The sequence below is a fragment of the Stenella coeruleoalba genome, assembly GCF_951394435.1.
Source record: "Stenella coeruleoalba genome assembly, chromosome: 8".
NCBI lineage: Eukaryota > Metazoa > Chordata > Mammalia > Artiodactyla > Delphinidae > Stenella > Stenella coeruleoalba.
This window is the reverse complement of record NC_137154.1, coordinates 8,102,456-8,125,737: the sequence shown is the minus strand read 5'-3', so window position 1 is coordinate 8,125,737 and position 23,282 is coordinate 8,102,456. Positions and strand designations below refer to the sequence as shown.

The window sequence follows — 23,282 nt, the reverse complement described above, 5'->3', positions numbered from 1 at the left end:
CTGTGCTGCTGGGCTCTGCCCCAGGGTGGGTGGACCCAGGATGTAAGGGAGTGACCTCTCCTGGAGGAAACTCCCGCCCCTCCCAGCCGTTGCCCCTTGGGGGAGGTCTCACTTTGAGCCCTTCTGAGTTCTGACCAGAGGGGGCAGCCGTGAGGCCTTGGAGAGGCAGGACCTTTGGTGAACTAGCCACTGGCCATGGCACCTGCTGCCCTCCAACTGGAGAGGGTCCACAAGTCCCCTCCATCCAAGGCCTTCCCCTGCCCTGGCCAGGAGAACCCAGGGTGGGGTTGATCCCAAGCCACCATCCAAGGCCTTGCACCTGCCGGCCCTTAGGCATCATCTGCTCTGGCCTCCAGTTCAGCCCTTTTGTTGGTGAGAGTGGCTTGATGGGGCCCAGAGATGGCCGGTTATTGCCCTAAGGTCACACAGCGGGCGGTGGCAGCGGTGGCGTGGTCTGGCTAGGTTTGTGGGGGTGTGGGGGGGACCTACTTCTTCTGGCTTCCCAGAGGCCAGGAGGGAGGGTTCATGCCTCCCCAAACACAAATCCCAGAAACCCCAGGCCACCTCTATCGGCAGCGCCCTGGGCAGAGCAGGGAAGCCCCAATTCATTACCAAGATGGAAAATGACAATTCCCCGCACTCTTCCCCAGTAGAGGGGCTGATTTATGACGGCGCCAGGGCCTGGGACATTTGTCAGCGCCGCACTGCACGCACGCCGTCTGAGGGGGCATTAATAGCCGTGTTATTAGCCACCAGCGTGAAAGATGCCCTGCGGATCGGCTATTTACTGTTATTTATTATAACGGCGCACCAGCCCGGCAGCGGGGCCGTGAGGCGGCGTGAGCTCGCTGGAGCCCGAGCTCGGCCCCTGCCCAGCCGGCCTCCCTTCCTCCATCCTTACCTACCGCCCCGTCACTTGCTCCTATTCTCCTCCCATCTCCTAGGAGAGACTGGTGGGTAATTCCTGGGGCTGAGGCCAAGCCAGAGGCGGGCAGCAGCAGGCCTGCACCCCAGATATTTATGAGGCATCTGCTCAGTGCTGGGCTCTGCCTCTGCTGAGCTTCCCTCTATCCCAAGCTTCCCTCCATCCTGAGGCAGGAAAACAGAGACCAGCTTACTGTGCTCTGGGGCCAGACAGAGGTTGGTTAGCACCCTGGCCCTCCAGCTGTGAGCAGTGTGACCTCGGGGAGTCCCTTCCCTCCCCTGAGTGTGCTCCCCTTCGTGCACTGGGGACACAGGCTCCGCAGGGCTGTGGCCAGCTGGAAAGGAGAGGCGTTTGTGTGGGGCTGAGCACGCAGCAGGGGCTCAGCTCTGCCAGCTACTGCTACTAGTGGACAGACCCCACAGAGCTAGAGGGGTCTGCAGACCTGCTGGTGGGTAGCCCCCATTAGATCCTGCTTGAGCTGGATACTGTCCACCATCATCCTCTCCATGCCAACCCTTTGGGAAAGGGTTTGAGAGTTCAGTGCCAGGGCCAGAGGAGGTAGGCAAGGGAGAGGGCTGTTCATGGCTGCTGGAGGGTTCTCTCTGCCCCGGAGACATCCCTTCTCCTCTCTGGGCCTCAGTTTTTCCAGGGTCCCCTACCTCCCTGATTCCAGGGTCCTGAGGGTGAGTTCCATGCTTGTGCGTATCTGCGGGGGTGGGAGGGAAGGGGCCATCTCTAAGAAAGTGGGGCCAGCCTCTGCGCCTGGAAGCAGACCTGCAGTTGGATAGGACCTGGTTGGCCAACCCATGTCAGAGCAGACGAGAGGAGACAGCCAGGGGTTTTCCCTGGGTTTGCTCCCTCGGGGCCTGGGGTGGCCCCACCAGGCAGCTGAGGAGGGCAGGTAAGACACCTGGGAAAGGAAAGCCTGGGTCTCCGTCCAGCTCCTCCACCACCTGCTGCACAATTCAGACCTACCCCTTTGCCTCTTTGGGAGGCCGTGGTGAGGGCACCTGTCATTATTACCTCCCAGCGTGGGGCTGACAGAGGGCCAGCCTCCCTCTTCTCTCCCACTGCCCTGTCCTGGCTTTCAGATTCTGGGGCCTCCCTTTTGGCATCCTCTCATTCATTCATACATTCATGCAACAGGTGTTTATGAACACCTCTGATGCCAGGCTCTATACTAGGCCAGTGAACAAGATAGAACATGTTCTGACTCGTAGAAGTTTACATCCTAGTGGGAGGGCTTGACAATCAACTTGTGATAAACAACTGGGGGAGGGGAGGGATCGCCCCAAGAACAGGGCCTGCATGTGGGGGATGCCACACAGCTCCTAGGGGGAGCCCCAGCCGCACCCAAGCCTCTGTCTTATGATCAATAAGCATCACCATTCCCATCTTTCCTGATCACCCGGCTCCTGTCCCAGCCCCTGGCTGTCAGGATCCCGCTGGCTGCTGAGAAACCCAGCAGTGCAGAGCGAGGGCCCCTGCCTGCTCTCTGGGCTGCCCCCACCCGGAATAGCAGCCCTCAGGCCCTCCTCTTACCTTCTGAAAAACTCCTGACCTTTCCTTTTTCCTTCCCAGAAGGAATTAAGCCTAGTCTAGGCAGCTTTACTAAAAATGCACACAGACAGACAGAAATATAGGTGCAAGAACATCTTATTAAATAATACAGAGAAAGAAAGAAACAAAATTACATGTGTCTCCCTTCATCCCCCCCAACCCCTCCTGGCCCTGAATAGTTTAATATTGAACACTGTTATCAATATAATTAACCTCCTAAGACACAATTTTAAAGTCTTGTTTTTTAAAGCAATTTGCATTCTCTGAAGTTCAGGACATCCCGCCGCCCGGCACAGCCCAGACGGCCTACGCGGTGAGGTGAACTCCAGGTACATTTTTAGTGGATTTGCGTACCTGTCTGTAATTACCGCCAGTGATAACAGCTGATGCATAATGCATGCGGCATGAAATTAGAAAAATAATTAACTTTAGGTTTTAAAAGAATCCCACCCCCTTCCCCCAAGCACTACAAGTTCTCAATGGCGCCAGTAGCCAAGATCAGGAGCAAAGTTGTGCCACGCAGGGTTGGAAGGGTCTTGAGGTCATAGCATCCTGCCTGAAGACGGGGCCTCCAGTGGGCCTAGACCGGGCTGGGCAGAAGCAGGCCCGGGGCTTCTGCCTGAACGAGGGTGGGCTCGGAAAAGCCCCACTCACACAAAAGTCGCAAGTCCCCCTCCTGCCTGCAGTTCCCATCTCCTGGACCTGCAGCAGGCCCTCTGCTCAACACCCAGGGCAGTAGATAGTTTATGGTCCCATTTTACAGATGAAGGCCTGAGACCCAAGGCCACTCTTGGTTTGTGGAGCAGCAGAACTGATCCCAGGCAGGCCTTCTCAGGGAAGAGGCTTCCTAGAGGGGAGCTCTCCCCAGGCCCCCGTGAGCACCAGGAGGTAGAGGCTGGCCCCCCTGCCTCTAGGCCCTCCTCCCTCCATGTTGCTTGTAGCTGAGCCCTGAGAGATAGCGTCAGTTGGTGGAGGAGAAAAATGCGGGGTCCCTCATTGCTTTAAACAAAGGTTTGCTGAGGACCCATCACAGGTATGGAGGTGACCCTGCTCTGGTGGAGCTCTCAGCCCGGTGGGGAGGTTACAGCTTCCTGTGGGGCAGGGGTCCTCCTGGAGCTGAGAAACTGCTTCCGCCCCCAGTCTGCCCTGCACACCTCACTCCTGCCTCGGGCCCTGCTCTGCCAGTAAGGACCCGAGGGCCTGGCAAGGTTTAGGGAAAACAAAATGAGTTCTTCTTGCTGAAGGGAGGGACTGGGAGGGTGCAGAGAAAGGGGGGGGAGGGGCTTCCCTCTGTCTGAGCTGGGCCCCCTTGCCCACTCGTGTCTGCCCTCCCTCTTTCTGAAGTTCAGCCAAGACAGGTGGGTGGCCGCCCTGAGTGAGTCACAGGAGGACCCTGGGGTCCCTCCCAGGGACAGGGTGGGGCAGCCCTTCCTTCCCAAACCTCCAGGCCTGTGCCGGGCACTTCACACAACCCCTCCCTTGTCATCTTCCCAGAAGAGTGGGGTTCTCAGCAACACGTTACAGATGAGGAAACTGAGGCCACACAGCTGAGGACTGGTGAGGTCAGATTCAAACCTAGCCCTGGTGTCCTTTCCCCGCTTCTAGTCTACACGTCTCCTTCTCGGGGTCAGTGCCACCTGGAATTCTCTGATTCCCATAGTGGGCACGGAGACTGTACCTGGTACTTCGGGGGTCGCAGCATCAGGACATCCTCACATGAGCTGCCTTCATTGGCAAACGGGGAGGAAGGCCAGGACTGGGAGGCAGGGGGAGGCCTATCCAGACTTCCCTCTACTGCCTGGGATGCCCAGCTCCCTCCTGCCACATGCCCCCACCCCTGCTCAGCCCCTGGTGCGTCATGTCTAACTGTGGCGGCAGATGCCCTCTCCTATCCAGCGTGCCAGGGCCTGTGCTGGGCCTGGGGTCCTGCAGCTGCCCCCCTGCCCTCACTCTGACTCCCCAAGAAGACCCCCCCAGAGGGCCGTGGGTCTCTGGCAGCCCCAGCTTGATGGGGTTTGGAGAAGACAACGGGGCAGAGCGCCAGGAGGCCAGGCGTCTCCAACAGGGAGGCACCTTCATCCGGTTGGCAGGTACTTACAGATATTACTCAGGTCCGACTACCACCAGTCAAGTGGGTATGGGAAGCAGAGCCAGACACAACTTGGGAGGCTTCATGGAGGGGGCGTCCAAGCTGAGGCCTGGGGGGTGAGCAGAAGCTGCCCTGGTGAAGCTTGAGTAGGGAAGGTGTGTTGGTGTTCAAGAAGCAGGAACAGCACATGCAAAGGCCCAGAGGCAGCACAAGGGAGAGCAGGCTTAGGGTCAGTGTTTCTACCCTAGCTTGGGGGGACAGGGCTGAGGATGCACAGTTTGAGGTTGGGGAGACCCAGCATCACAGCAATGACAGGGAGTCCCTGCCAGGAAGCAGCTTGGCCTACAGCCTCCCAGTCTACCCTGGAGGCACAGCAGGGGCAGGGGAGTAAAGAAAGGGCCTCTGGATTGCAGAGAGAGACAAGCAGTTAACACAGAGGCTAGACCGGTACGCCTGGAGCAGTCAGAGAATTACAGCAGCTTTTAAACCTCATGCACTTACAAGGGTGTACTTTGCAGGTATTACCTCACTGAATGCTCAGTAGTGAGCTCCCCTCTAAGGGGAACTTGATGGCTACATTTATAGATAAGGAAACTAAAGCTCAGAGAGGGCAAGTAACTTGCTCAGGATCTCACAGCCAGGAAGAGGGAGAGAGACAGTGCTCGAACCCAGGTGTCTCTGTCCTAGATGGCAGGAGCTAGCGACTGATAGAAAATGCCAAGAATGACGCCCCAGGTCACCTCTCAGCTAATGGGGGTCTGGATACCTCTAGTCTGAGCTACCTCTAGTCTAGACTAGACTAGCTACCTCTAGTCTCACTGCTCCCCTCCCCCACTTCCATCGCACGCCAAGGATCCGGCTGTCAGTCATGGAGCTGGCAGGTCATAACTCACACCACGCTGAAGTCTGAGGGATTCTCGCAACAATGAAAAGTAAAAGACGGGCGATTTACCGGGTTTCATCTGATAGCCACATAAACCATCAAACACAAAACAAGGGAATAAAAGGGCCTCGTGGCACCCGGGCAATTAAAGGGCTCCTCAGGCAAGGCACGCTGTCTTCCTGCCCAGCCCAGGCCCCTCCCTGCCTTCCTGGAGCCAGGGCTCGGCATCGGGAGGCCTTGGGGAAGGGGGTGGCAGGGGAGACTCAGCCAAGATGGATGAGGGCCGCAGACGGGGGAAGAGAAAGGCCTTGGGTCCCTGCCTCCCAAATGTTTCTTGGTTATCCATCAGGCATCTCTGAAAGGTGTAATTTAGACTCTATTATGATGCCAGGGCATCTGGAGGCTGAGGGCTATGGCCATGAGCTGAGCGGGCACCGGGGACTGATGTTCATGCCAGAGAAGGCGGTCTGGCCTCGCCTTTGGCCTTAACAAGTCTGCCCCCGGCTCAGGGCACTGCTCCGGAATCTGTGAGCCCAGGGGCCAACAGCATTCCTTGCGCCAGGACTCAGAGGAGGGTGTGCGTCCTCTGGCCAGATGCTGGGGGCCTGGGCAGAGGTGCTCCTAGGCTCAGACCTGACCCCTGAGACCGAGGCAAGGTGGCCTTGAGAAGACCTGAGCCTTCCTGTCCCCAGCACCTGCCCTGGCCCTGCCTCTTTGCTCATAAGCATTTTGAGACAGGACCTCCAGGCTCCATAACCTTCATGGCTCTGGCTTTGTGCAGAGGAAGGGACAGATGTGCAGCTGGAAACCTGGGCTGGCTGTGACCTTGAATGGGCCCCTCACCTCTCTGAGCTTCAGGCTGCTCAGCTGTAAAATGGGACCGAGGACCTGTGTGCATGTGACAGGTGGGTGCAGATACAAACATGTGCCTGTGAGGGCGCTGGGCAGGGCCTGGCCAGAGGGTTGCCCCTTATGCCTGGGTTTATCCCTGTCCAAACCCACTGAGAGCCGGGAACACATGTGAGGGAAGCAAAGACCAACTCCAAGTCCCAAGGGGCAGGGGTGTGAGTGGGGTCATGACCCATAGACTAGGGACAACCTCCAAAGAAGCATCAGGAGTAAGTAGGTAAATGTCCTCAGGCCCTCAGGCCAGCTGCGGCGGCTGGGAGGGGGCTTGAGCTGGCTTCGGAGGCCCAGAGTGTTGGTCACAGTCTCCCCAGTCCCCCTTCCTCCCAGCTTCCCTCGGGACCTCATCCCCCTCCGGCTCCTTGCGCAGACCCCGTGCACCCTTCCCCCTCACCCTCACTTGCTTCCAGCCAGGTGTCCTCGGCTGGCCCTCCACCTGCCTTCGGTCCACCTCATGGATAAAGCTTCATTCCGCTAACAGGCCCTGAGCAGAGTTAGTGTGTTAGCCACGGGCAAAGCCTGAGCTCCCTCCAGAAGGCCTTGGAGCTGCCGGCAGCCTGGGCAAAGGCCCCTGTAATGCAAATGGGGCAAGAGTTGAGGGGTCGGCAGGGAGCAGGGCAGAGGCATTCGCGCCTTGCCTGGCACCTCAGCCGCCTCCCTTCTGTCCTTGGGTGGTCACTGATGGCAAGCCACACCAGGCCTACACAACCCACAGTCCCTGCCCTCAAGCACCCGAAATTTAGTCAGGGACCTTAAGACACTAGTCGCTAAATAGTGCAACCTTCAGCCCACAGAGATGGGCCCGAGGTGCAGCACCACAAGCCTAGTGGTCAAGATCCTGGCTCAGGTTTCTCTTCACCACTTATCAAGTGTCTCGAGCAAGTTAACCCCTCCGAGCTTCAGTTTTTTCATCTGTTAAATGGGAATAAAAAGGGCACTGACCTAACATTTGCTGGAAGGATTAAATGGCTTAAATATTCATAAAATTCTAGGTGAGACCTTTATTATAGTGTGAGCTACTATCCCACTAGAATAGAATCCCAAGTGGCTAAAACACAGGTTGGCACATGGTAGGTGCTCAATAAAGACATGTTGAATGGCTGGATGGACAGATGCATGGATGGATAAGTGAGTGGGTGGGTGGATGGATGGATGGGTGGATGGGTGAGTGGGTGGATGGGTGAGTAGATGGATGGATAGATAGGTAAATAGGTGAGAGGGTGGGTGGATGAGTGGATGGATGGATGGATGAATGGATGATGGAAGGATGGATGGATGAGTGGGTAGATAGATGTATAGCTGGGTGGATGGATAGATGGATGGGTAAATAGGTGGATGGGTGGATAGATGGGTGGATGGATGGACAGATGGATGGATGGAGCAGAGGGAAGCTCTATATGGCATGAGGAAGACCTAGCAGAGGAGGAGACGTTTGAGCATGCTCCTGAAGGGTGATGAGCAGTTTGCTAGACGGAGGGGAGCAGTCCAGGAACAGAGAGGGACAGAAGGAAGAAGCGTTTGACATGGTTGAGAAATGGAGACACAGGGTCCCCGGGTCACGGGAGTGAGGGCCCCACCATCTCATTCGGTGAGTGGGTCCCAATTCTGCTCTGCACACCGGGGCTGCCCTCCAGGCTGCGGCCTCAGCTCAGGCTCCCAGAGGCCACTGTGTCTCACACTGAAAAGCATTTGTGAACCTGGAGTTATAAAGCAGACCTTTGCCGGCTGCATGAACACCACTTCCCCACTGAGGTTGAAAGATAATTTCTCTTTAATTGATTTTTTTTTACCACTATGAACAGTAATGTAATATGAAAAAAATCTACACTGCAATTTTTCCATTTGTGAAAACCAGAGTTACACCTTGCAGACAATTCCCTCAGAGTGTGGACCCCTCTCTCCTTTTATTTGTTTCGTGTCTTTAAATGCAAGAAAACAGATATATATATTTTTCAAAATAGCTGAAAATTTCGTGATTTAGGAAGGGGGCAAAGTATGGAATAATTTCTCACATTACATGGAACACGGTAGGAAGGGCACCGCTGATAGAGATTTCTGTAGAGCCATGGGAAAGCAGTTCTGTTGACACCTCATTCTTCTGTCTATAAGATTCACAAGTGACAAACAGGACATGTTGTTTTAACACCAGACGATGAAGCGCCCCACTTTCCCCTGCTCGCCAGCGAGGACACCGGCAGATTCTTTTCGCAGGTTCTAGTGACGCCCCTCCCCCACCTCGAGCTCACAGGCCTCGCGGAAACGAGCTTTCCCTTCAGTCCCTGGTTCCAAGCCAGAGAGGGATACGAGCTCCCTGTTCCAATGAGAAACGGTGGCTCTAAATCCATCCCATCAACACTGAGCAGCCACTTGCAGCATCAGCCACGAAGACTGGCTTAGTGTGGGTCCTGAGAGGAGACTGAAACCGCAGCCCGGCTCCCGGCAAATTAACGTCACGAGGCCCACGGCCACCGTCCAGGAGGGCCAAGGCCACAGCTGTCTTGTTCACGGGCAGCATCTTTGCTCCCGCTGAGATTAACGTTAGCCAAGGTCATTAGAGGCTGACCTCAGCCCGAGCTATCACCTGTGATGTAAACTTGACATTTGGAAGGGCCACGGGGCATGCACCTCGAGGCCTGACCTCTGCCCCGTGGCCTCGACTGCAGCCACCCCTCAGCGGCAGGTGGGTGGACACCCAACTCGCTCTCACCGCACATGTCTTGTGCTCCTTGCAGGTGTAGAGGCTGCAAGTCAAGCGGGGCCTGGCTCCCCCAGCCGTCCACCATGGTGGTGGCACACCCCACTGCCACCGCCACCACCACGCCCACTGCCACCGTCACGGCCACCGTCGTGATGACCACAGCCACCATGGACCTGCGGGACTGGCTTTTCCTCTGCTATGGGCTCATCGCCTTCCTGACGGAGGTCATCGACAGTACCACGTGCCCCTCCGTGTGCCGCTGCGACAACGGCTTCATCTACTGCAACGACCGGGGGCTCACCTCCATCCCCGCCGACATCCCTGACGACGCCACCACCCTCTACCTGCAGAACAACCAGATCAACAATGCCGGCATCCCCCAGGACCTCAAGACCAAGGTCAACGTGCAGGTCATCTACCTATACGAGAATGACCTGGACGAGTTCCCTGTCAACCTGCCCCGCTCCCTGCGGGAGCTGCACCTGCAGGACAACAACGTGCGCACCATCGCCCGGGACTCGCTGGCCCGCATCCCGCTGCTGGAGAAGCTGCACCTGGATGACAACTCCGTGTCCACCGTCAGCATAGAGGAGGACGCCTTCGCCGACAGCAAGCAGCTCAAGCTGCTCTTCCTGAGCAGGAACCACCTGAGCAGCATCCCCTCGGGGCTGCCCCGCACGCTGGAGGAGCTGCGGCTGGATGACAACCGTATCTCCACCATCCCACTGCACGCCTTCAAGGGCCTCAGCAGCCTGCGGCGCCTGGTGCTAGACGGCAACCTGCTGGCCAACCAGCGCATCGCCGACGACACCTTCAGCCGCCTGCAGAACCTGACCGAGCTCTCTCTGGTGCGCAACTCGCTGGCTGCCCCGCCCCTCAACCTGCCCAGCGCCCGCCTGCAGAAGCTCTACCTGCAGGACAACGCCATCAGCCACGTGCCCTACAACACGCTGGCCAAGATGCGTGAGCTGGAGCGCCTGGACCTGTCCAACAACAACCTGACCACGCTGCCCCGCGGCCTGTTCGATGACCTGCAGAACCTGGCCCAGCTGCTGCTCCGGAACAACCCCTGGTTCTGCGGCTGTAACCTCCTGTGGCTGCGGGACTGGGTGAAGGCACGGGCGGCCGTGGTCAACGTGCGAGGCCTCATGTGCCAGGGCCCCGAGAAAGTCCGGGGCATGGCCATCAAGGACATCACCAGCGAGATGGACGAATGTTTCGAGGCGGGGGTGCAGGGCGGAGCGGCCAACGCTGCCGCCAAGACCACGGCCAGTGACCACACCTCTGCCACCACGCCCCAGGGCTCGCTCTTCACCCTCAAGGCTAAGAGGCCGGGGCTGCGCCTCCCTGACTCCAGCCTCGACTACCCCATGGCCACGGGCGATAGTGCCAAGACCCTGGTCATCCACGTGAAGCCCCTGACAGCCGACTCCATCCGCATCACGTGGAAGGCCACGCTCCCCGCCTCCTCCTTCCGGCTCAGCTGGCTGCGCCTGGGCCACAGCCCAGCCGTGGGCTCCATCACGGAGACTCTGGTGCAGGGGGACAAGACAGAGTACCTGCTGACGGCCCTGGAGCCCAAGTCCACCTATATCATCTGCATGGTCACCATGGAGACTGGCAACACCTATGTGGCCGACGAGACGCCTGTGTGTGCCAAGGCGGAGACGGCCGACAGCTACGGCCCCACCACCACACTCAACCAGGAGCAGAACGCCGACCCCATGGCGGGCCTTCCCGTGGCGGGCATCATCGGTGGCGCCGTGGCCCTCGTCTTCCTCTTCCTGGTCCTGGGGGCCATCTGCTGCTACGTGCACCGGGCCAGTGAGCTGCTGACCCGGGAGCGGGCCTACAACCGCGGCACCCGGAAAAAGGACGACTATCTGGAGTCGGGGACCAAGAAGGATAACTCCATCCTGGAAATCCGCGGCCCCGGGCTGCAGATGCTGCCCGTCAACCCTTACCACAGCAAGGACGAGTACGTGCTCCACACCATCTTCCCCTCCAACGGCAGCAGCCTCTGCAAGGGCACGCACACCATCGGCTACGGCACCACACGGGGCTACCGGGACGGCGGCATCCCTGACATAGACTACTCCTACACATGATGCCAGCACCCGGCTCCTGCCTCCTCCTGGTGTGGCGACTGTGTGGCTTTGACCAGCCTGCTGCCATCTGACAGAACAAGGAAAAGAAATTCCATGATGACTTTCCCATCAGAAAGCAGAGTTTGGGGAGGGTTGACAATTTCGTAGAACACAACAGTGAAAAAAATAATTTTTTTTAAAGAATAGAAGGCAGGAGGGGGATTTGACATTGATGAAGACATAATTTATACCAAATTATGCCAGGTGGGGAGGAAAAGACTAAAAATAATATCGCAGGAAGGGTTGGGTTGGGGCTTTTATTTTTCCTGAACTGGAAAGATACTACCTGTGCTCCGTCTGTGTATGCCTCATGCTCTGTGCAGGGCCGTCACAAAGGAACCATTAGAAAAGCAGCCAACACGCGCAGCCCCCATGCAGCTCTCGCTGCCGGCTGCTCACTGGCGACGACACGATGGAAGGTCCTCAGGCTCCTCACAAAGGAGAGGGGAAGAAAAGATGTTTTGCTGTGGAGATATTGTCCTGGTTCTTTCCATGCCATTTCCCTCACAGATTTGCAGAAATAGCGCGTCTTTCACTGCATTCTTTGAACGACGATGTAGCTGATTAAAAAACAAACTTTCTTTTTCCTATACTGAAGCCCTCCTCAATTCCATGCACCATAGTCCATGGAAGCACCAGGGAAGCTGTGGCTGTTCCAGCGCTTGGAGGTGCATCTATCTACCTGTTTATCTTTATGTCGTGTATCTATCTACAGATGGGTAGATAGAGCCACATATACAGTCCTTACAGTACTTCTTGGGTCAGTTCGTACAATTTCTTGAGACAATAGAGTCACGAAAATGTTGCTTTCTCCTAGAAATCATTGAGTAAGTAGACAAAGTGTGTTGGGGATGGGAGTGGGGTGGGGGATAATGCTGTTCCTAAAGGCGGAGGCGTGTCTGTCCTGGCTGGGTGGCTGGGAGACCCTGGGCAAGGGGTGTTTTCAGTTCAGTCAGTCCTATCTCAGGTTGGCTAGAGCTGGGCCAAGCTCCTTTCTGATACAGAGAAGAGCTTTCTTTGACTTCCAGTGTCCTCACCTCTCTCCCCCTACACCCCCACAAATGCAATCACCTCAGCAGCTACTTCCTGAGCATTTACTCTGTGCAAAGTGCTTCCTCCAGAGACAGGTAATTGGTGCAGAGACTTTTTTTTTTTTTTTAATATCAGCTGATTAGACCTAATGGTTTCCATGGCTGCTCAAACAAAGCCCAGAAAAAGACATGAAAATTCTCAGAAAAGCCCTAGGAGACAGCACGTCCCCCAACCCCAGAATGCAGAACACCACACTGTGCCCACCCCTGGGATGCCGCTCTGAAGAGGGAAGACCAGATCTCTCTAAAAATGCCAGCCTCCAAAAGGGTAGTGACTGGAGCCCTCAGAAGAGCTAAGATCTTTTTTTTCCTCCCTCTGGAATCAATGTTGCCATCGTTTATCAACTGACAGTGCTGTTTGGTGAGCCATGAGATTAAAAGGATGATGAAATAATGACAGCAAATCTGGAAAGAAGAGAGGAGTGGTGCCTGGGGTTCTGATATCTCCCACATTCCAGCACTCGGGGAACTCGGGTCACCGTCTGTCAAGGTGCCAGTTGTCCTGCGCCCAGGAAGGGCGATGTCAAAGGAGAGACGCTGTTCTGAGGGCAGGGAGGATGAGAAGGGGTCCAGCTCCTGGCCGTGGTGTTTTCAGAAGGCCTTGCCTGCTTTGACAAAAGCCAAAGAAAGGAAGAGAAAGATGAACAGCAGTCACAGGGCTGCTGTGACAGGCCCGGGGTCCAGCCATTTGCTGGACCTGAAAAGATGCTGCTGGCCCCTCAGTGAAGAGGCTGGGCTTGAAAGAAATGGACACAACAACTGCGTGAGCGAGGTGGAGAAGAGGCGCGGCTCTCATTGCCAGGCTGGATGGATGGTCTCACCAAGGGGGGAACCCCAATCCCCAGCTCCAGGGAGAGGCCGAGGGTCATGGACACATTTCATTCTAGACTCAAGCTTTTTCCCTTTTCCCACCTGAAGCATTTTCTCATACAATGAGGTCAGGAGAGAAATGTTTCCAAGGCTGGGACCATGTTCCCAAGGCTGGGACTGTGTAAAGGTCACATGCGTGTAAAGTTCGCCCTCCCTTTGGCACCCCCCAGACACAGGCGCATCCCCCGCGGCCCAGGCAGGAGCAGAGGGGCCTCACTAGCAGCCTCCAGGAGGAGAGGATGCACAAGGGTGTGGGGCACTGGCTGGGGGTCAGAAGTTCAAGGTCTCTGCTGGTTCTGAAATGCAGTTTCCTTCCCAAGGCACCACCCCTGTCTTTGGCCAGTGTTCCAGGAAAATCGGTCCCAGCCTCCCCACTTCCAACCCCCAACCCCTGCTGCCAACATGCTTGGTCCCCTGCTCTCACTCTTCATCCTCCTTTCTCTTCTCCCGGAGCCAGGCGGGAGGTCAGATCATCCCCTTAGAGGCTAAGAAGGCATTTGGGGAACAGCAGGTGGCCCTATACAGGGAGGGCTACAGGGGAGACCTTGCAGCTCTGAGAGCCTGCCTGTGCCAGCAGCGCCCTCCAGGCCAGGCCTGGGTGATGAACTTTCCTGCCCCGTAGCACAAAGCAGGCCCAGGCCTGCCTGGGCCTGAGGACACATCAGTCTCCTGCTCCCGCCTCTTGTACTAATGGGGCTTGGGCCCCAACTCACACCAGGGGGAAACCTGGCCCTGCCTGCCTTGCCGCAGGCATCCTCCTGCTAGTGTAGGTGCTGAAGATAGTGGAGACTCAGCCCAGCCAGGGCCCGGGGGCCCCCCTCTCATCTTTTCTGCCCTCAGCATCCCAACATCTTTCCAGCATCCTTTCTAAGAACAAGCTTCCAACTGTCTGCTGTCTCACGGCCCCCCAAGCCAGGGATGGGGCCTGAAGCTAGGTCCGCTCTGAAACCCCATCCCTTCCTGGTCCAGCCCCTCTGAGCCAGCCATGCAACATAATGAGAGAGGATGTTCCAGGGCACCCAGCCTCCTCCACCCCCTAGAAGCACGTGAGGACACAGGGCTTGGGCCACCACTTCTGTCTAGAACCTCCCTCCTGTGGGCGGCCGACCTGACCCTTGCAGCCTCTAACTAGCCAGAACAACCTCATTGACCTCAGCGTTGATGAGTGTATTTTGTGGCATTTAAGGCAGGTTTCAAGTTAAAAAAAAAAAAAATCCTGACACTTCTTTGGTTAAGTGGTTTACCCTTTGTGGTAATTAGATGTAGTGATTGGAATCTCTTTTCTATTACATGGCAATTTTCCTTTAAATTTCCCCTGAAAAAAAAAAAAAAGGAAAGAAGGCAGCAGGGCCAGGCGAGCCATTTGCATTTTGCGAATGAGGCCTCTTGTAAGCTCAGCTCAGGCGTGGGGCCCAACGTATGGAATGCTTAAGAGATTACTAAGAATAAAATCTATTAATTAGTCATACTCAATTCCGCAGACATGATGTGCATCAAAAGCTTCTTTTCTTCCCTTTTCTCCTTCCCTCTTCCTGCGGCCTCCCACAGAAGCCTCTATCTTCTCTAAATTGGCTCCTGCTTCCTGGACCACCTCCCGTTAACATGGCGGCTGCGTGGCCGACTAGGGGGCCTCTGGGGTTTGGGGGTAGGAGCTGAGTCACCGGCTCCCTCCCACTCTGGGTGACGCTGGCAGGGGAGGTGACAGTGGCTGGGGGACCCAGGCTTCCCCACCCGAAGTCCGAAGCTTACGCCTGCCTGTGCCTCTTCCTTCCTCAATGGGCACTGGGCCTCCTCTCCCCTCCCCTAGGGGTCCAGGGAAGCCCACCAGCCCCAGCAAGGAGTAGAGTAAGAAAGGTCAGGGAGAGCTTCCAGGGAGATGCAGGGAAAGCAGGTTTTGCGAATCCACAGCGTCTGCCTCTGTTTCGCCTTCTGTAATGTAGGGGTGGGCTGAGGCCGGGTCTAACTTCACCCAGAAAAGATGGGGGCTCCAGAAGCCCAATGGGGGCTCCCCCACCATCTGCTGACTCTGGAAGGTTCTGGTTGGCCCAAGGCAGGTGACGGAGGCCCAGAGTGACAGGGACAGGACAGGTGAGGGATCCTGGGGAGCTGAGGGAGCTGACTGGGCAACGTGCCTGGGCTGCATCTGAGCATCCCTCCTTCACGCCCTCAGAGCTGTGGAGTAAGAGGAGGACACCGCCACCCCCTCCAATGGCAGCTCAAGTCCCAAAGCCAGCCCACTCCAGAAATCTGCTTCCAGCTGAACGTGCCACGGAGGACGGGGCTTCTGAGCCTCGCACTTATGAAAAATACAACAAGGAAAATTGGATGCGGCAGACAGGGAGCAACGGAGCTGGGAAGGCAACCAGGAGGGAGCTGGGGCATCCGGAAGGAGGGACCTCGGGGCGCGTGGCAGCCTGAGCCCCAAGGGCCAGACCACACTCTCAGGGCCACGGCTCAGGCGGGGTCAGCTGGGGGTGTCCCCTGCGCCCATGTCCCCCATCACTCAGATCAGGCCTTCGAGAAGGCAGACAGAGGAGGCATCTTTTTTCTTAAGGAGGGATAAAAAGGCTCAAAAATGAAAATCATTACCGTTTACAAGCAAGCGAGTCTGCTAACTTGATTAGGAGAGATTAAACTCCTGGAGGTGAAGGGAAAGGGGGATTTTTCGCATTTTTTGAACCTGTCCCCAGTGGCCAAAGGCAAAGCAGGGATTTTTCTGGGCCTGGCTGGTGGGGAGCTGGGGTCTCTGAAGGTGGACACCACGCGTGCCCCAGCGCTGGCTCCGGATATGCTGGTTGGACAGAGCCTGGGCTCGAGCTCAGGGTGGGGCGGGTGGGGAAGCAGTTCTGCCTCCATCGAGTGCCGTGCGCAGCCCCTGGGACGAGGTAGGGGGGTTATGTGGCCCACACAGGTCACTCAGAAGCTGCCCTGGCCCGCAGGCAGAGTCTCTCCCCTGCCCTCCAGATTCCATCTGCCTTCGGGGTGAAAAGCTAGGGGAAGTGGCCAGGCTAGTCCCTTCGTGAGCAGGACTCTCAAGCCACGAGTCCTGCTTCCTTTCTGTTCCACGGTGGGTCTGTCTCTGATCCATTCCCTGCAGCCAGTGAAAGGGAAATGGGGCCAATGGTAAAAGGAAAACTGAAGTCAGGGAAGAGAAATCTGGCCCAGCAAAAAGAATCAGGCAGTGAGCTCTTTGTCACTGGCCGCATTCAAGCACTTGATGGGGAGGTGGCAGACGTTAAGCCAACGCCTGGTTCTTTGAGGAGAAGATCCTGGTTCCCACTCTCACTTTACCACCCCTGAGGACCCTTTAAGGAAGATATCGAGAGACTGCTCAAAACGACCAGTGTCCCCTGAACATAGCAGGTCAGGGCCATCTCACAGCCAGGCCACCCAGCCCCGTCAAAGAGTCGCTTTTGCCACCAGACAGCCTGCAAAATCCCCATCCTCAGTGTCTAAGAGGCGCCGGGAGAGGAAGTTCAGACACGCGCCGCCCCATCTAGGAGTCTGGACAGGCAGGGAGTGCAGAGGGTGACCCACCACCTGCGCTGGCTCTCTTGGGGCCGTTAGGGGGCCACCTCCCAGGCACTGCCGCTCCCCGTCCCAGGCTGCCTCCTGGCCATCCTCGGTGCCAGGACCCGCGCCCCCCTGAGCTCCCACCACCCTCCCACTAGCTGTTCTCCCAACAGCATGCTCACAGCTGCCGGCTTAATACACCCGGCCCAGCCAGTGTGACGGCTGCCTGGGGCACTTTTCACTCTACATTTTTAAGCATTTACCATTTCTTTTGAAATCTTCCAAGTAGTTGCCTGAAATATCCACATTCGCTTCTTTAAAAACACTCAGGAAGCTTCCCTTGCCTCTTGATTCTCCCTCCCTTTACTTCCTCCCTTCCTTTGCATTTTTTTTCTTTTCTTTTTTTTTGGTGGTACGCGGGCCTCTCACTGTTGTGGCCTCTCCTGTCGCGGAGCACAGGCTCCGGACGCGCAGGCTCAGCGGCCATGGCTCATGGGCCCAGCCGCTCCGCGGCATGTGGGATCTTCCCGGACCGGGGCACGAACCCGTGTCCCCTGCATCGGCAGGCAGACTCTCAACCACTGCGCCACCAAGGAAGCCCTCCCTTTGCATTTTTAACCCAATGTTTTTCCCTAGTTTCGGAAATTCTATTATCACTGGGGTCAGGCCCATTTTTCTCACATTAATATGATTTCCAGGATTGCCCAAGACCCCGCCCCACCTCCCACGGTGCAGGGGCAAAGCCCACCTTTCCCCACGTCTCCCCTGGGGACACCATGCCCGGGCAGATCTTCAGCTGCTGGGTGGGCAGCTGCTGCCTTGCTCCCCGCTGGAGAGGCTGGCAGGCCAGGGGCTTCTGACACCACTGCCACTGCCCCTCCCACGGTGCTGAGGGCACAGGGGGTCCTGTGGGGGGCTGACCCGGCCCCCACTTCCTGGCAAAGCCAGTCCCTGAGGCACTGTGGCCATCGGAGCCACCACGGTGCCATGGCCCCTGTCCTTCCCACTCCCACCCACGCCACCCCCCACCTGAAGGCCCAAAAGTCCAAGCCCAGAGGGTCCTTGCAGGAACGTCTTTCCTGTCACCGCCCCTAAATCTCTTTTACAGCAGTCAGGGTTGACGGCCGCTCGCTCGGGCAAGATGCCAGGTCCCTGCGCTCCTCCGCGCTGGGTCACTGAGGCCCAACACAGCGCGGGGCACACAGGGGTGTCACTCATCTCTTCCTCCCTCCTCTCTTGTCCCTGGGGCTCAGTGCAAAGGGCCCAGGCGGGTGTGTTGGCAGCGGCCTTCCTCTCATCCTGCACCCACGCCGCTGGCAGCCTGGCCCCAGGAGGGACTCCTTCTCCCTGAAGCATCTCACTCCACCCTCCCTCAGACCCGCGATCACCAGCTGTGAGCCTGATGGGGAAATCCAGCCGCTTGGGGAGATCTGGCCGCCAGCCAGGGTGACCCGGTTCCCCCTCTCCGAGCCAAGCCTCAGGTGGGTGACAAGGGGGGCAGAGAACTGGGTGTCCCACCCCCCCGTGTCTGATGCTTCTGTCAAGAGTCCCCGCAGCCGAGCCGCCCACCTGGAGGAACTAACCAGGCTTTCTCAAGACGGAGGAAAACAAATGCAACACGATCCAACGATCAAAGCCACAGCAGACACGGGACTGCCACGTGCTCATCTCCCAGGAGCCAATGTCCAGGGCACCTCTCACCTGCCCTGTGCAAAGGACATGCTTGCAGAGGGTCCCAGAAACCACCCACCTCTGGCTGGTCCTGCTTTCAAAAGGTTCTGCGTACCCAGGAGGAAGACACACACAAAACTCTGGAACTGGCTTAGATATTTTTACCCGACCCAGAACACCACCTGCCTGCAGGCCAGCGGCCTCAGCTGAGATGCCCACCTGGCATTCAGCTCCTGAAGAGATGCTGAGAGCCGTGGGGAGGAAGCAGAAGCGCCCGGTGTTTAGAGGTTTGTCATCTGAGAGGGAGAGAAGCGGGGAGATGGGGTTGAAGGTTGGGGACAGCTGCAGGGCTGCGAGCCAGAGAGACAGTGCAGTTGTGCAATTCTGCTGGCTGGAGCGGACGCCCCCTAATTATGAATGTCACAAGGCGGATGTGAACGGAGAGGCAAAGGAGAAAAGTAAACTAGAAGAAACCCCATGCGTAAGCCCTGCGGAGCAGATGTCTTTAACAGCCACCAACAGCAATTCCCCTTCCCAGCGTTCAAAGGTTACTGTATCTGGTGAGGTGTGGAGTGCTAAGGCGCTCGCTCGGGGGCTACCCGGCGCTGTACACAGCAGAGTCCATCCCTGGCGCCTGGGGAGGAAGAGCGCAGGGAGGGGTCCTGAGCCAGGCCCTGGTGAACGGAGGGTCCGCTGCAGAAGGTGGATGCCTGGCCAGCCAATGGCATGGGGAGGACAGGGCTGTGAACAAGGTCCTTTCTGTCAACGGAGGGGCCCCTGCTAGGGGCACCCCTGGCTTTCCTTGAGCCCCTGCCCTTTCCTACCTGCAGAATCAGCCCAGTGGGGCCATCTGGGCCACCCGCTCCTTGGCTTCTTCCTTTTTCTCTGAAGGGCAAAGCAACCTCGGGGGTCTGAGTGATGGGACCAGTCCCGCTGCTGCCTGCTGCCATCTGGCACCTGGCTGGTTGACTTGGCCTGGCCCCAGGCCCACCCGCTTCCCTCCCAACCTCACCACCAGACACACAAACACCCACCACGACAGCAACACAAACCAAAGTGCACTGCGAACTGCCCTTGGGCCTCCTTCTTGTAGGTGCCTTGAAACTTCAGTGTTGAGATGAATGTGATGAACTATTTGGTCCTATTTTCTGTTTGTCTGTTTTCATATAAAATGTCCAAGTCCACTTTCCTTGTCCTTTCTTGAAATAAATAGAAAGATTTAACTTTTACAGTCCTCTCAGCTGCTGACTCTCAGCTCGCGGCCCAGCGTGCCAGGGGCCGGTGTCTGTCACCCACGTGGTCTTGGCTGCCCACACCCCCTCCCCAGGCTCCGCCCCGAGGTCAGCCCCGCTGTCAGGGTCCACTGGAATAGAGGTGGTGGCTGGGAGGGATGGAAGCTCTGGGTTAGTATATTCCCTGGGCACCATGGGAACCAAGATAATGATTCTGCTGCAGGATGGAGAAGGGACCTCTGGCCCCATCCCACGGGCCCTGGGGAAGGCGACTGCCAGCTAAAGGCAGACTCCAAGAGGGTTTCCACGTGGAGATGTATTAATCGGGGCCATGGATTATCTCGTAAGAGGCTCCGGCAACCATGTGGGCGCCCAGATAAGACTGGCACCGTACGGGTGCTGGGGACACGGCTCTTCCTCCGCTTGCCTGGGTCCCGCCACCTCTGACACCCCTCATCCCCCAGACGCGCCCACCACATTCACAGCTCTCCAGGCCTAGCCTGATATCTCACACTCCAAAGAGGGGGAAAAGGAAAAAAATTGTTTTCCGTGAGAACAATAGCAGTTTCTGCCAGATTTAACATATAAAATAAGAGCTCATTGCTTCTGCCTTAGCTCTGATTCCACATCTGGATACGGGTGAATGAGCTTCTCCTTACATGCCAAGGAAGCAAAGTTATTTCTGGATGTGCCTTGGCGGCAGGTGGCCTGGCTGGGGTGACACGGGGTGCTCTGACCCCACAGGTGCCCCTCGTCCCCCCCATCCTCTTCTCTTGGTCCTCACTGCTGGCCCCCTGGAGGCAGGAGCAGCCCAGAGATCATTCTAAAGGGCGGCTCGCCACGTAGGCTTCGGGGAAAGGACCGAGTCTGTTTCCCCAAACTCTTCCTAGGGTCCAGCGCACAGTAGGTGCTCAGGAGGGCTGCCTGCTCTTCCTCACCTGACACTCTCCTTTCTAGAACCTGATCAGCCAGCCAGTCAGTGGATATTTACTGAGGGCCTACTATGTGCTGGGGCTGGGGCTCCCTTCCAGCCTCATGGAGGGGGAGGGAAGGATGCTCATGGACGAGATCAGGGTGGGGAGGCTCTCTGGGAGCCAGGTCTCCACTGAGGGTGTTTCCTCGGATGAGAAGGACTTGGAGAGCAAGGGAGAGGGCCTGCCAGAAGCTCTGAGGCAGGGGGCACGAAGGCGAGTCCGATTCTGTCCCCCTCTGGAAGACTCCGCTTCCCCCATAAGCACAGGACCCATCTGCTGGCCACACCCATCTGCTGGCCACACCTCTGGTTCACTCCCCAAGCAGGCCCTGCCTGGCCAAGCAGGCTCTGGGTCTGTGCTGACTTCTCCGCCGGGTGCCCGTGAGGGCCCTTGAAGATTCAACTCAGGCATTGTCTCTGGAGAGGCTGCCCTCTCCGGGCCACACCTGCTGGTTCTCACCTGGACAGGTAACTGGTTCCAGCACCTCGCTCACTAGGGGCCCCTGGCCAGCAGGTCTTGCCTTCCACCCCTTCAGATCCCAGAGGGCACCGGCCTGGCACGCAGGAGGCACCGGAAACGTGAATGGAGGGAGGGAGTCAATAAACACCAGCAAATCAATCAACCAACAGATCAATCTATCAATGCTGGGCCCAAGGAGGACGACTTTCCAAGAGCAGCAGCCCTGGCGTCCCAGTTGCGAGGCAGTCTCTACTTCTCCTCCCACCCCTCCAGGCAGGGGGAGCCTCGGACGGGGCTGACCCAGCTCGCCTGACCCTCCACACACTGGCGGCAGCACCACAGACCAGGTGCCCCGGCCACTCTCTTCAAGCCGGAGCAGGGGGGCTGGCTTCCCAGACTGTGTTCCTGAGCCCCTAGAGCGAACAGAAGTTCTGCCCAGGAAGGGCTCATGGTCACACGCATTTGGGAACCACTGGATTAACGCCTGTCCTGGGGGCTCCTCGGGCAGGGCCTCGGAGTCCCTCAGAACTGGGTGAGACCCACAGGCTCCACCACCCACTCCCTGTGCCTCTGTAAAGTGTACGCATGATGACAGCTCGTTGCTCCCACTTTTCCCACCACGACAGCACCGACGCTGCTGATGTGTGCCGGGGCCTCCGTGAGAACGCTGCTTTCCCCCCAACTTGTCCGGGAGTGCAGGCCCCATCCCTGGCGCCCCCGGGGTTTACCCAGCATCCCTGGCCCCCAGGTACAGGTGCTGAGCTGGCGGGCACTTCTCCCAAGGAGGCAACAGCCAAGTGCCCCCAGGTCTGCACAGAGGAGAGACGTCGGAACAGGGCCTGTTCTCCAAGCCACTGCGACCACACCCAAGGTCTGCGGCCTGCTCCCGAAACCTGCTAGACGGGCTCTCAGGCTGACCCGAGCTTTCGGCTTCTGGACAACAGGGCTGGGGATGGGGGTTTTAATAAGTGGCCCGGGGGGCTGGAGGCCCAGACAGGGTTGGGCCCCACAGGAGGAAATCACCAGGAACCACGGGGGAGGTTCCAGGACCTGTATTTCAGGTCAATGGAAAGAAGACCCTCCAAACATAACTGACCCTTTCTGAAGAGGAGGAGGCGGTCTGAGCAGTAGTGAGGCCCAGCCTCACAGGAGGGCAAGCAGAGCTGGCCGGCCCCTCAAGGGGGTGCAAGTTCTGGGTGGTGGAGGCAACAGGCTGACAATGAAGAGCCCCTGTCTCCCTAGCACGTCTTCAGATGGACCCTGGGGGACAGGGTGGTCTCCCCACAAACCCGGGACTCCTCCTGCTGCAGCCTCCACTCCAGCCAAGCAGTTTCCAGCCCTTTCCTTCCCAAAGAAATCTCAGGACCCACATATTGCTGAGGTTACGGATATGTATGGGGCAAGTCCCCTGAACAGCTGCTCAGCAGACAAGCGGCACCCCAAAGTCCAGCGCCCCTGCTTCATGTGTCCAACTCCTGCTGTTCCGTCAGGCTCAGGACTAAAAGTTCCAGTTCAAGTGGGATGATGAGTGGGTGGCCGCCATCCCCGTCCCTGGACGCTGCTCTTACCTGGCTACCACCAGGTTCCAGAAGCTTCCCTCCTCCTGCCCCCACTTCCTAAGAGGGGTCCCTGCCCTCATCAAGCATCCTGAAGAAGCGACCAAACCCGGGAAGGGTCTAACACCCCAAATTCCACCCCACACCCAAATTCCGAGGCCAGTTCTTAACACCCTGCATACAAAGCCCTGGTCGGATCTGAGGTCCCCAGCCAGTCCCAAAATGCTGCCTCAGAAGGGCTGGGTGGGGACTTCCCTGGTGGCGCTTCCAATGCTGGGGGCCAGGATTCGATCCCTGGTTGGGAAACTAGATCCCACAGGCATGCCGCAACTAAGAGTTTGCATGCCACAACTAAGGAGCTGGCGAGCTACAACTAAGGAGCCTGACTGACACAACTAAGACCCAGTGCGACCAAATAAATTTAAAAAAAAAAGAAGGGCTGGGTGGAGCTTGCTCATCACTCTCAGGCGCCCCCAGCCCACCTGCTGGATGCCTCCCCTCCCCTCCTCCACACCCCTCGGCCTCCTGTCAGCACCTGCTTCTGCACGGCCTGCCACACCCAGGTCCGGTACCGGCACCTCCAAGGGACCCTCTCCTCCCGAGGCAGAGGAAGCTAACGGACAGCACAAGTGAAAAGCCGGCACTCCCCCCTCGGAGACTTACAGAGGAAGTGAAATCTTATTTGCACTGCTGCCAAGCCTGGGACGC

At 57.6% G+C, this 23,282-nt stretch overlaps 2 protein-coding genes across 3 annotated transcripts in view; one reads left to right on the top strand and one right to left on the bottom strand.

The window, feature by feature from the left end:
- MACROD1 (mono-ADP ribosylhydrolase 1) overlaps positions 1 to 23,282 on the bottom strand; it is a 152,293-nt gene that overhangs the window by 99,847 nt on the left and 29,164 nt on the right. The window lies entirely within an intron of this gene.
- Positions 9,130 to 11,442, top strand: FLRT1 (fibronectin leucine rich transmembrane protein 1). The gene has a single exon (XM_079929349.1). The coding sequence runs from the start codon at positions 9,145 to 9,147 to the stop codon at positions 11,167 to 11,169; it is 2,025 nt and encodes a 674-aa protein (XP_079785475.1). The 5' UTR covers positions 9,130 to 9,144; the 3' UTR covers positions 11,170 to 11,442.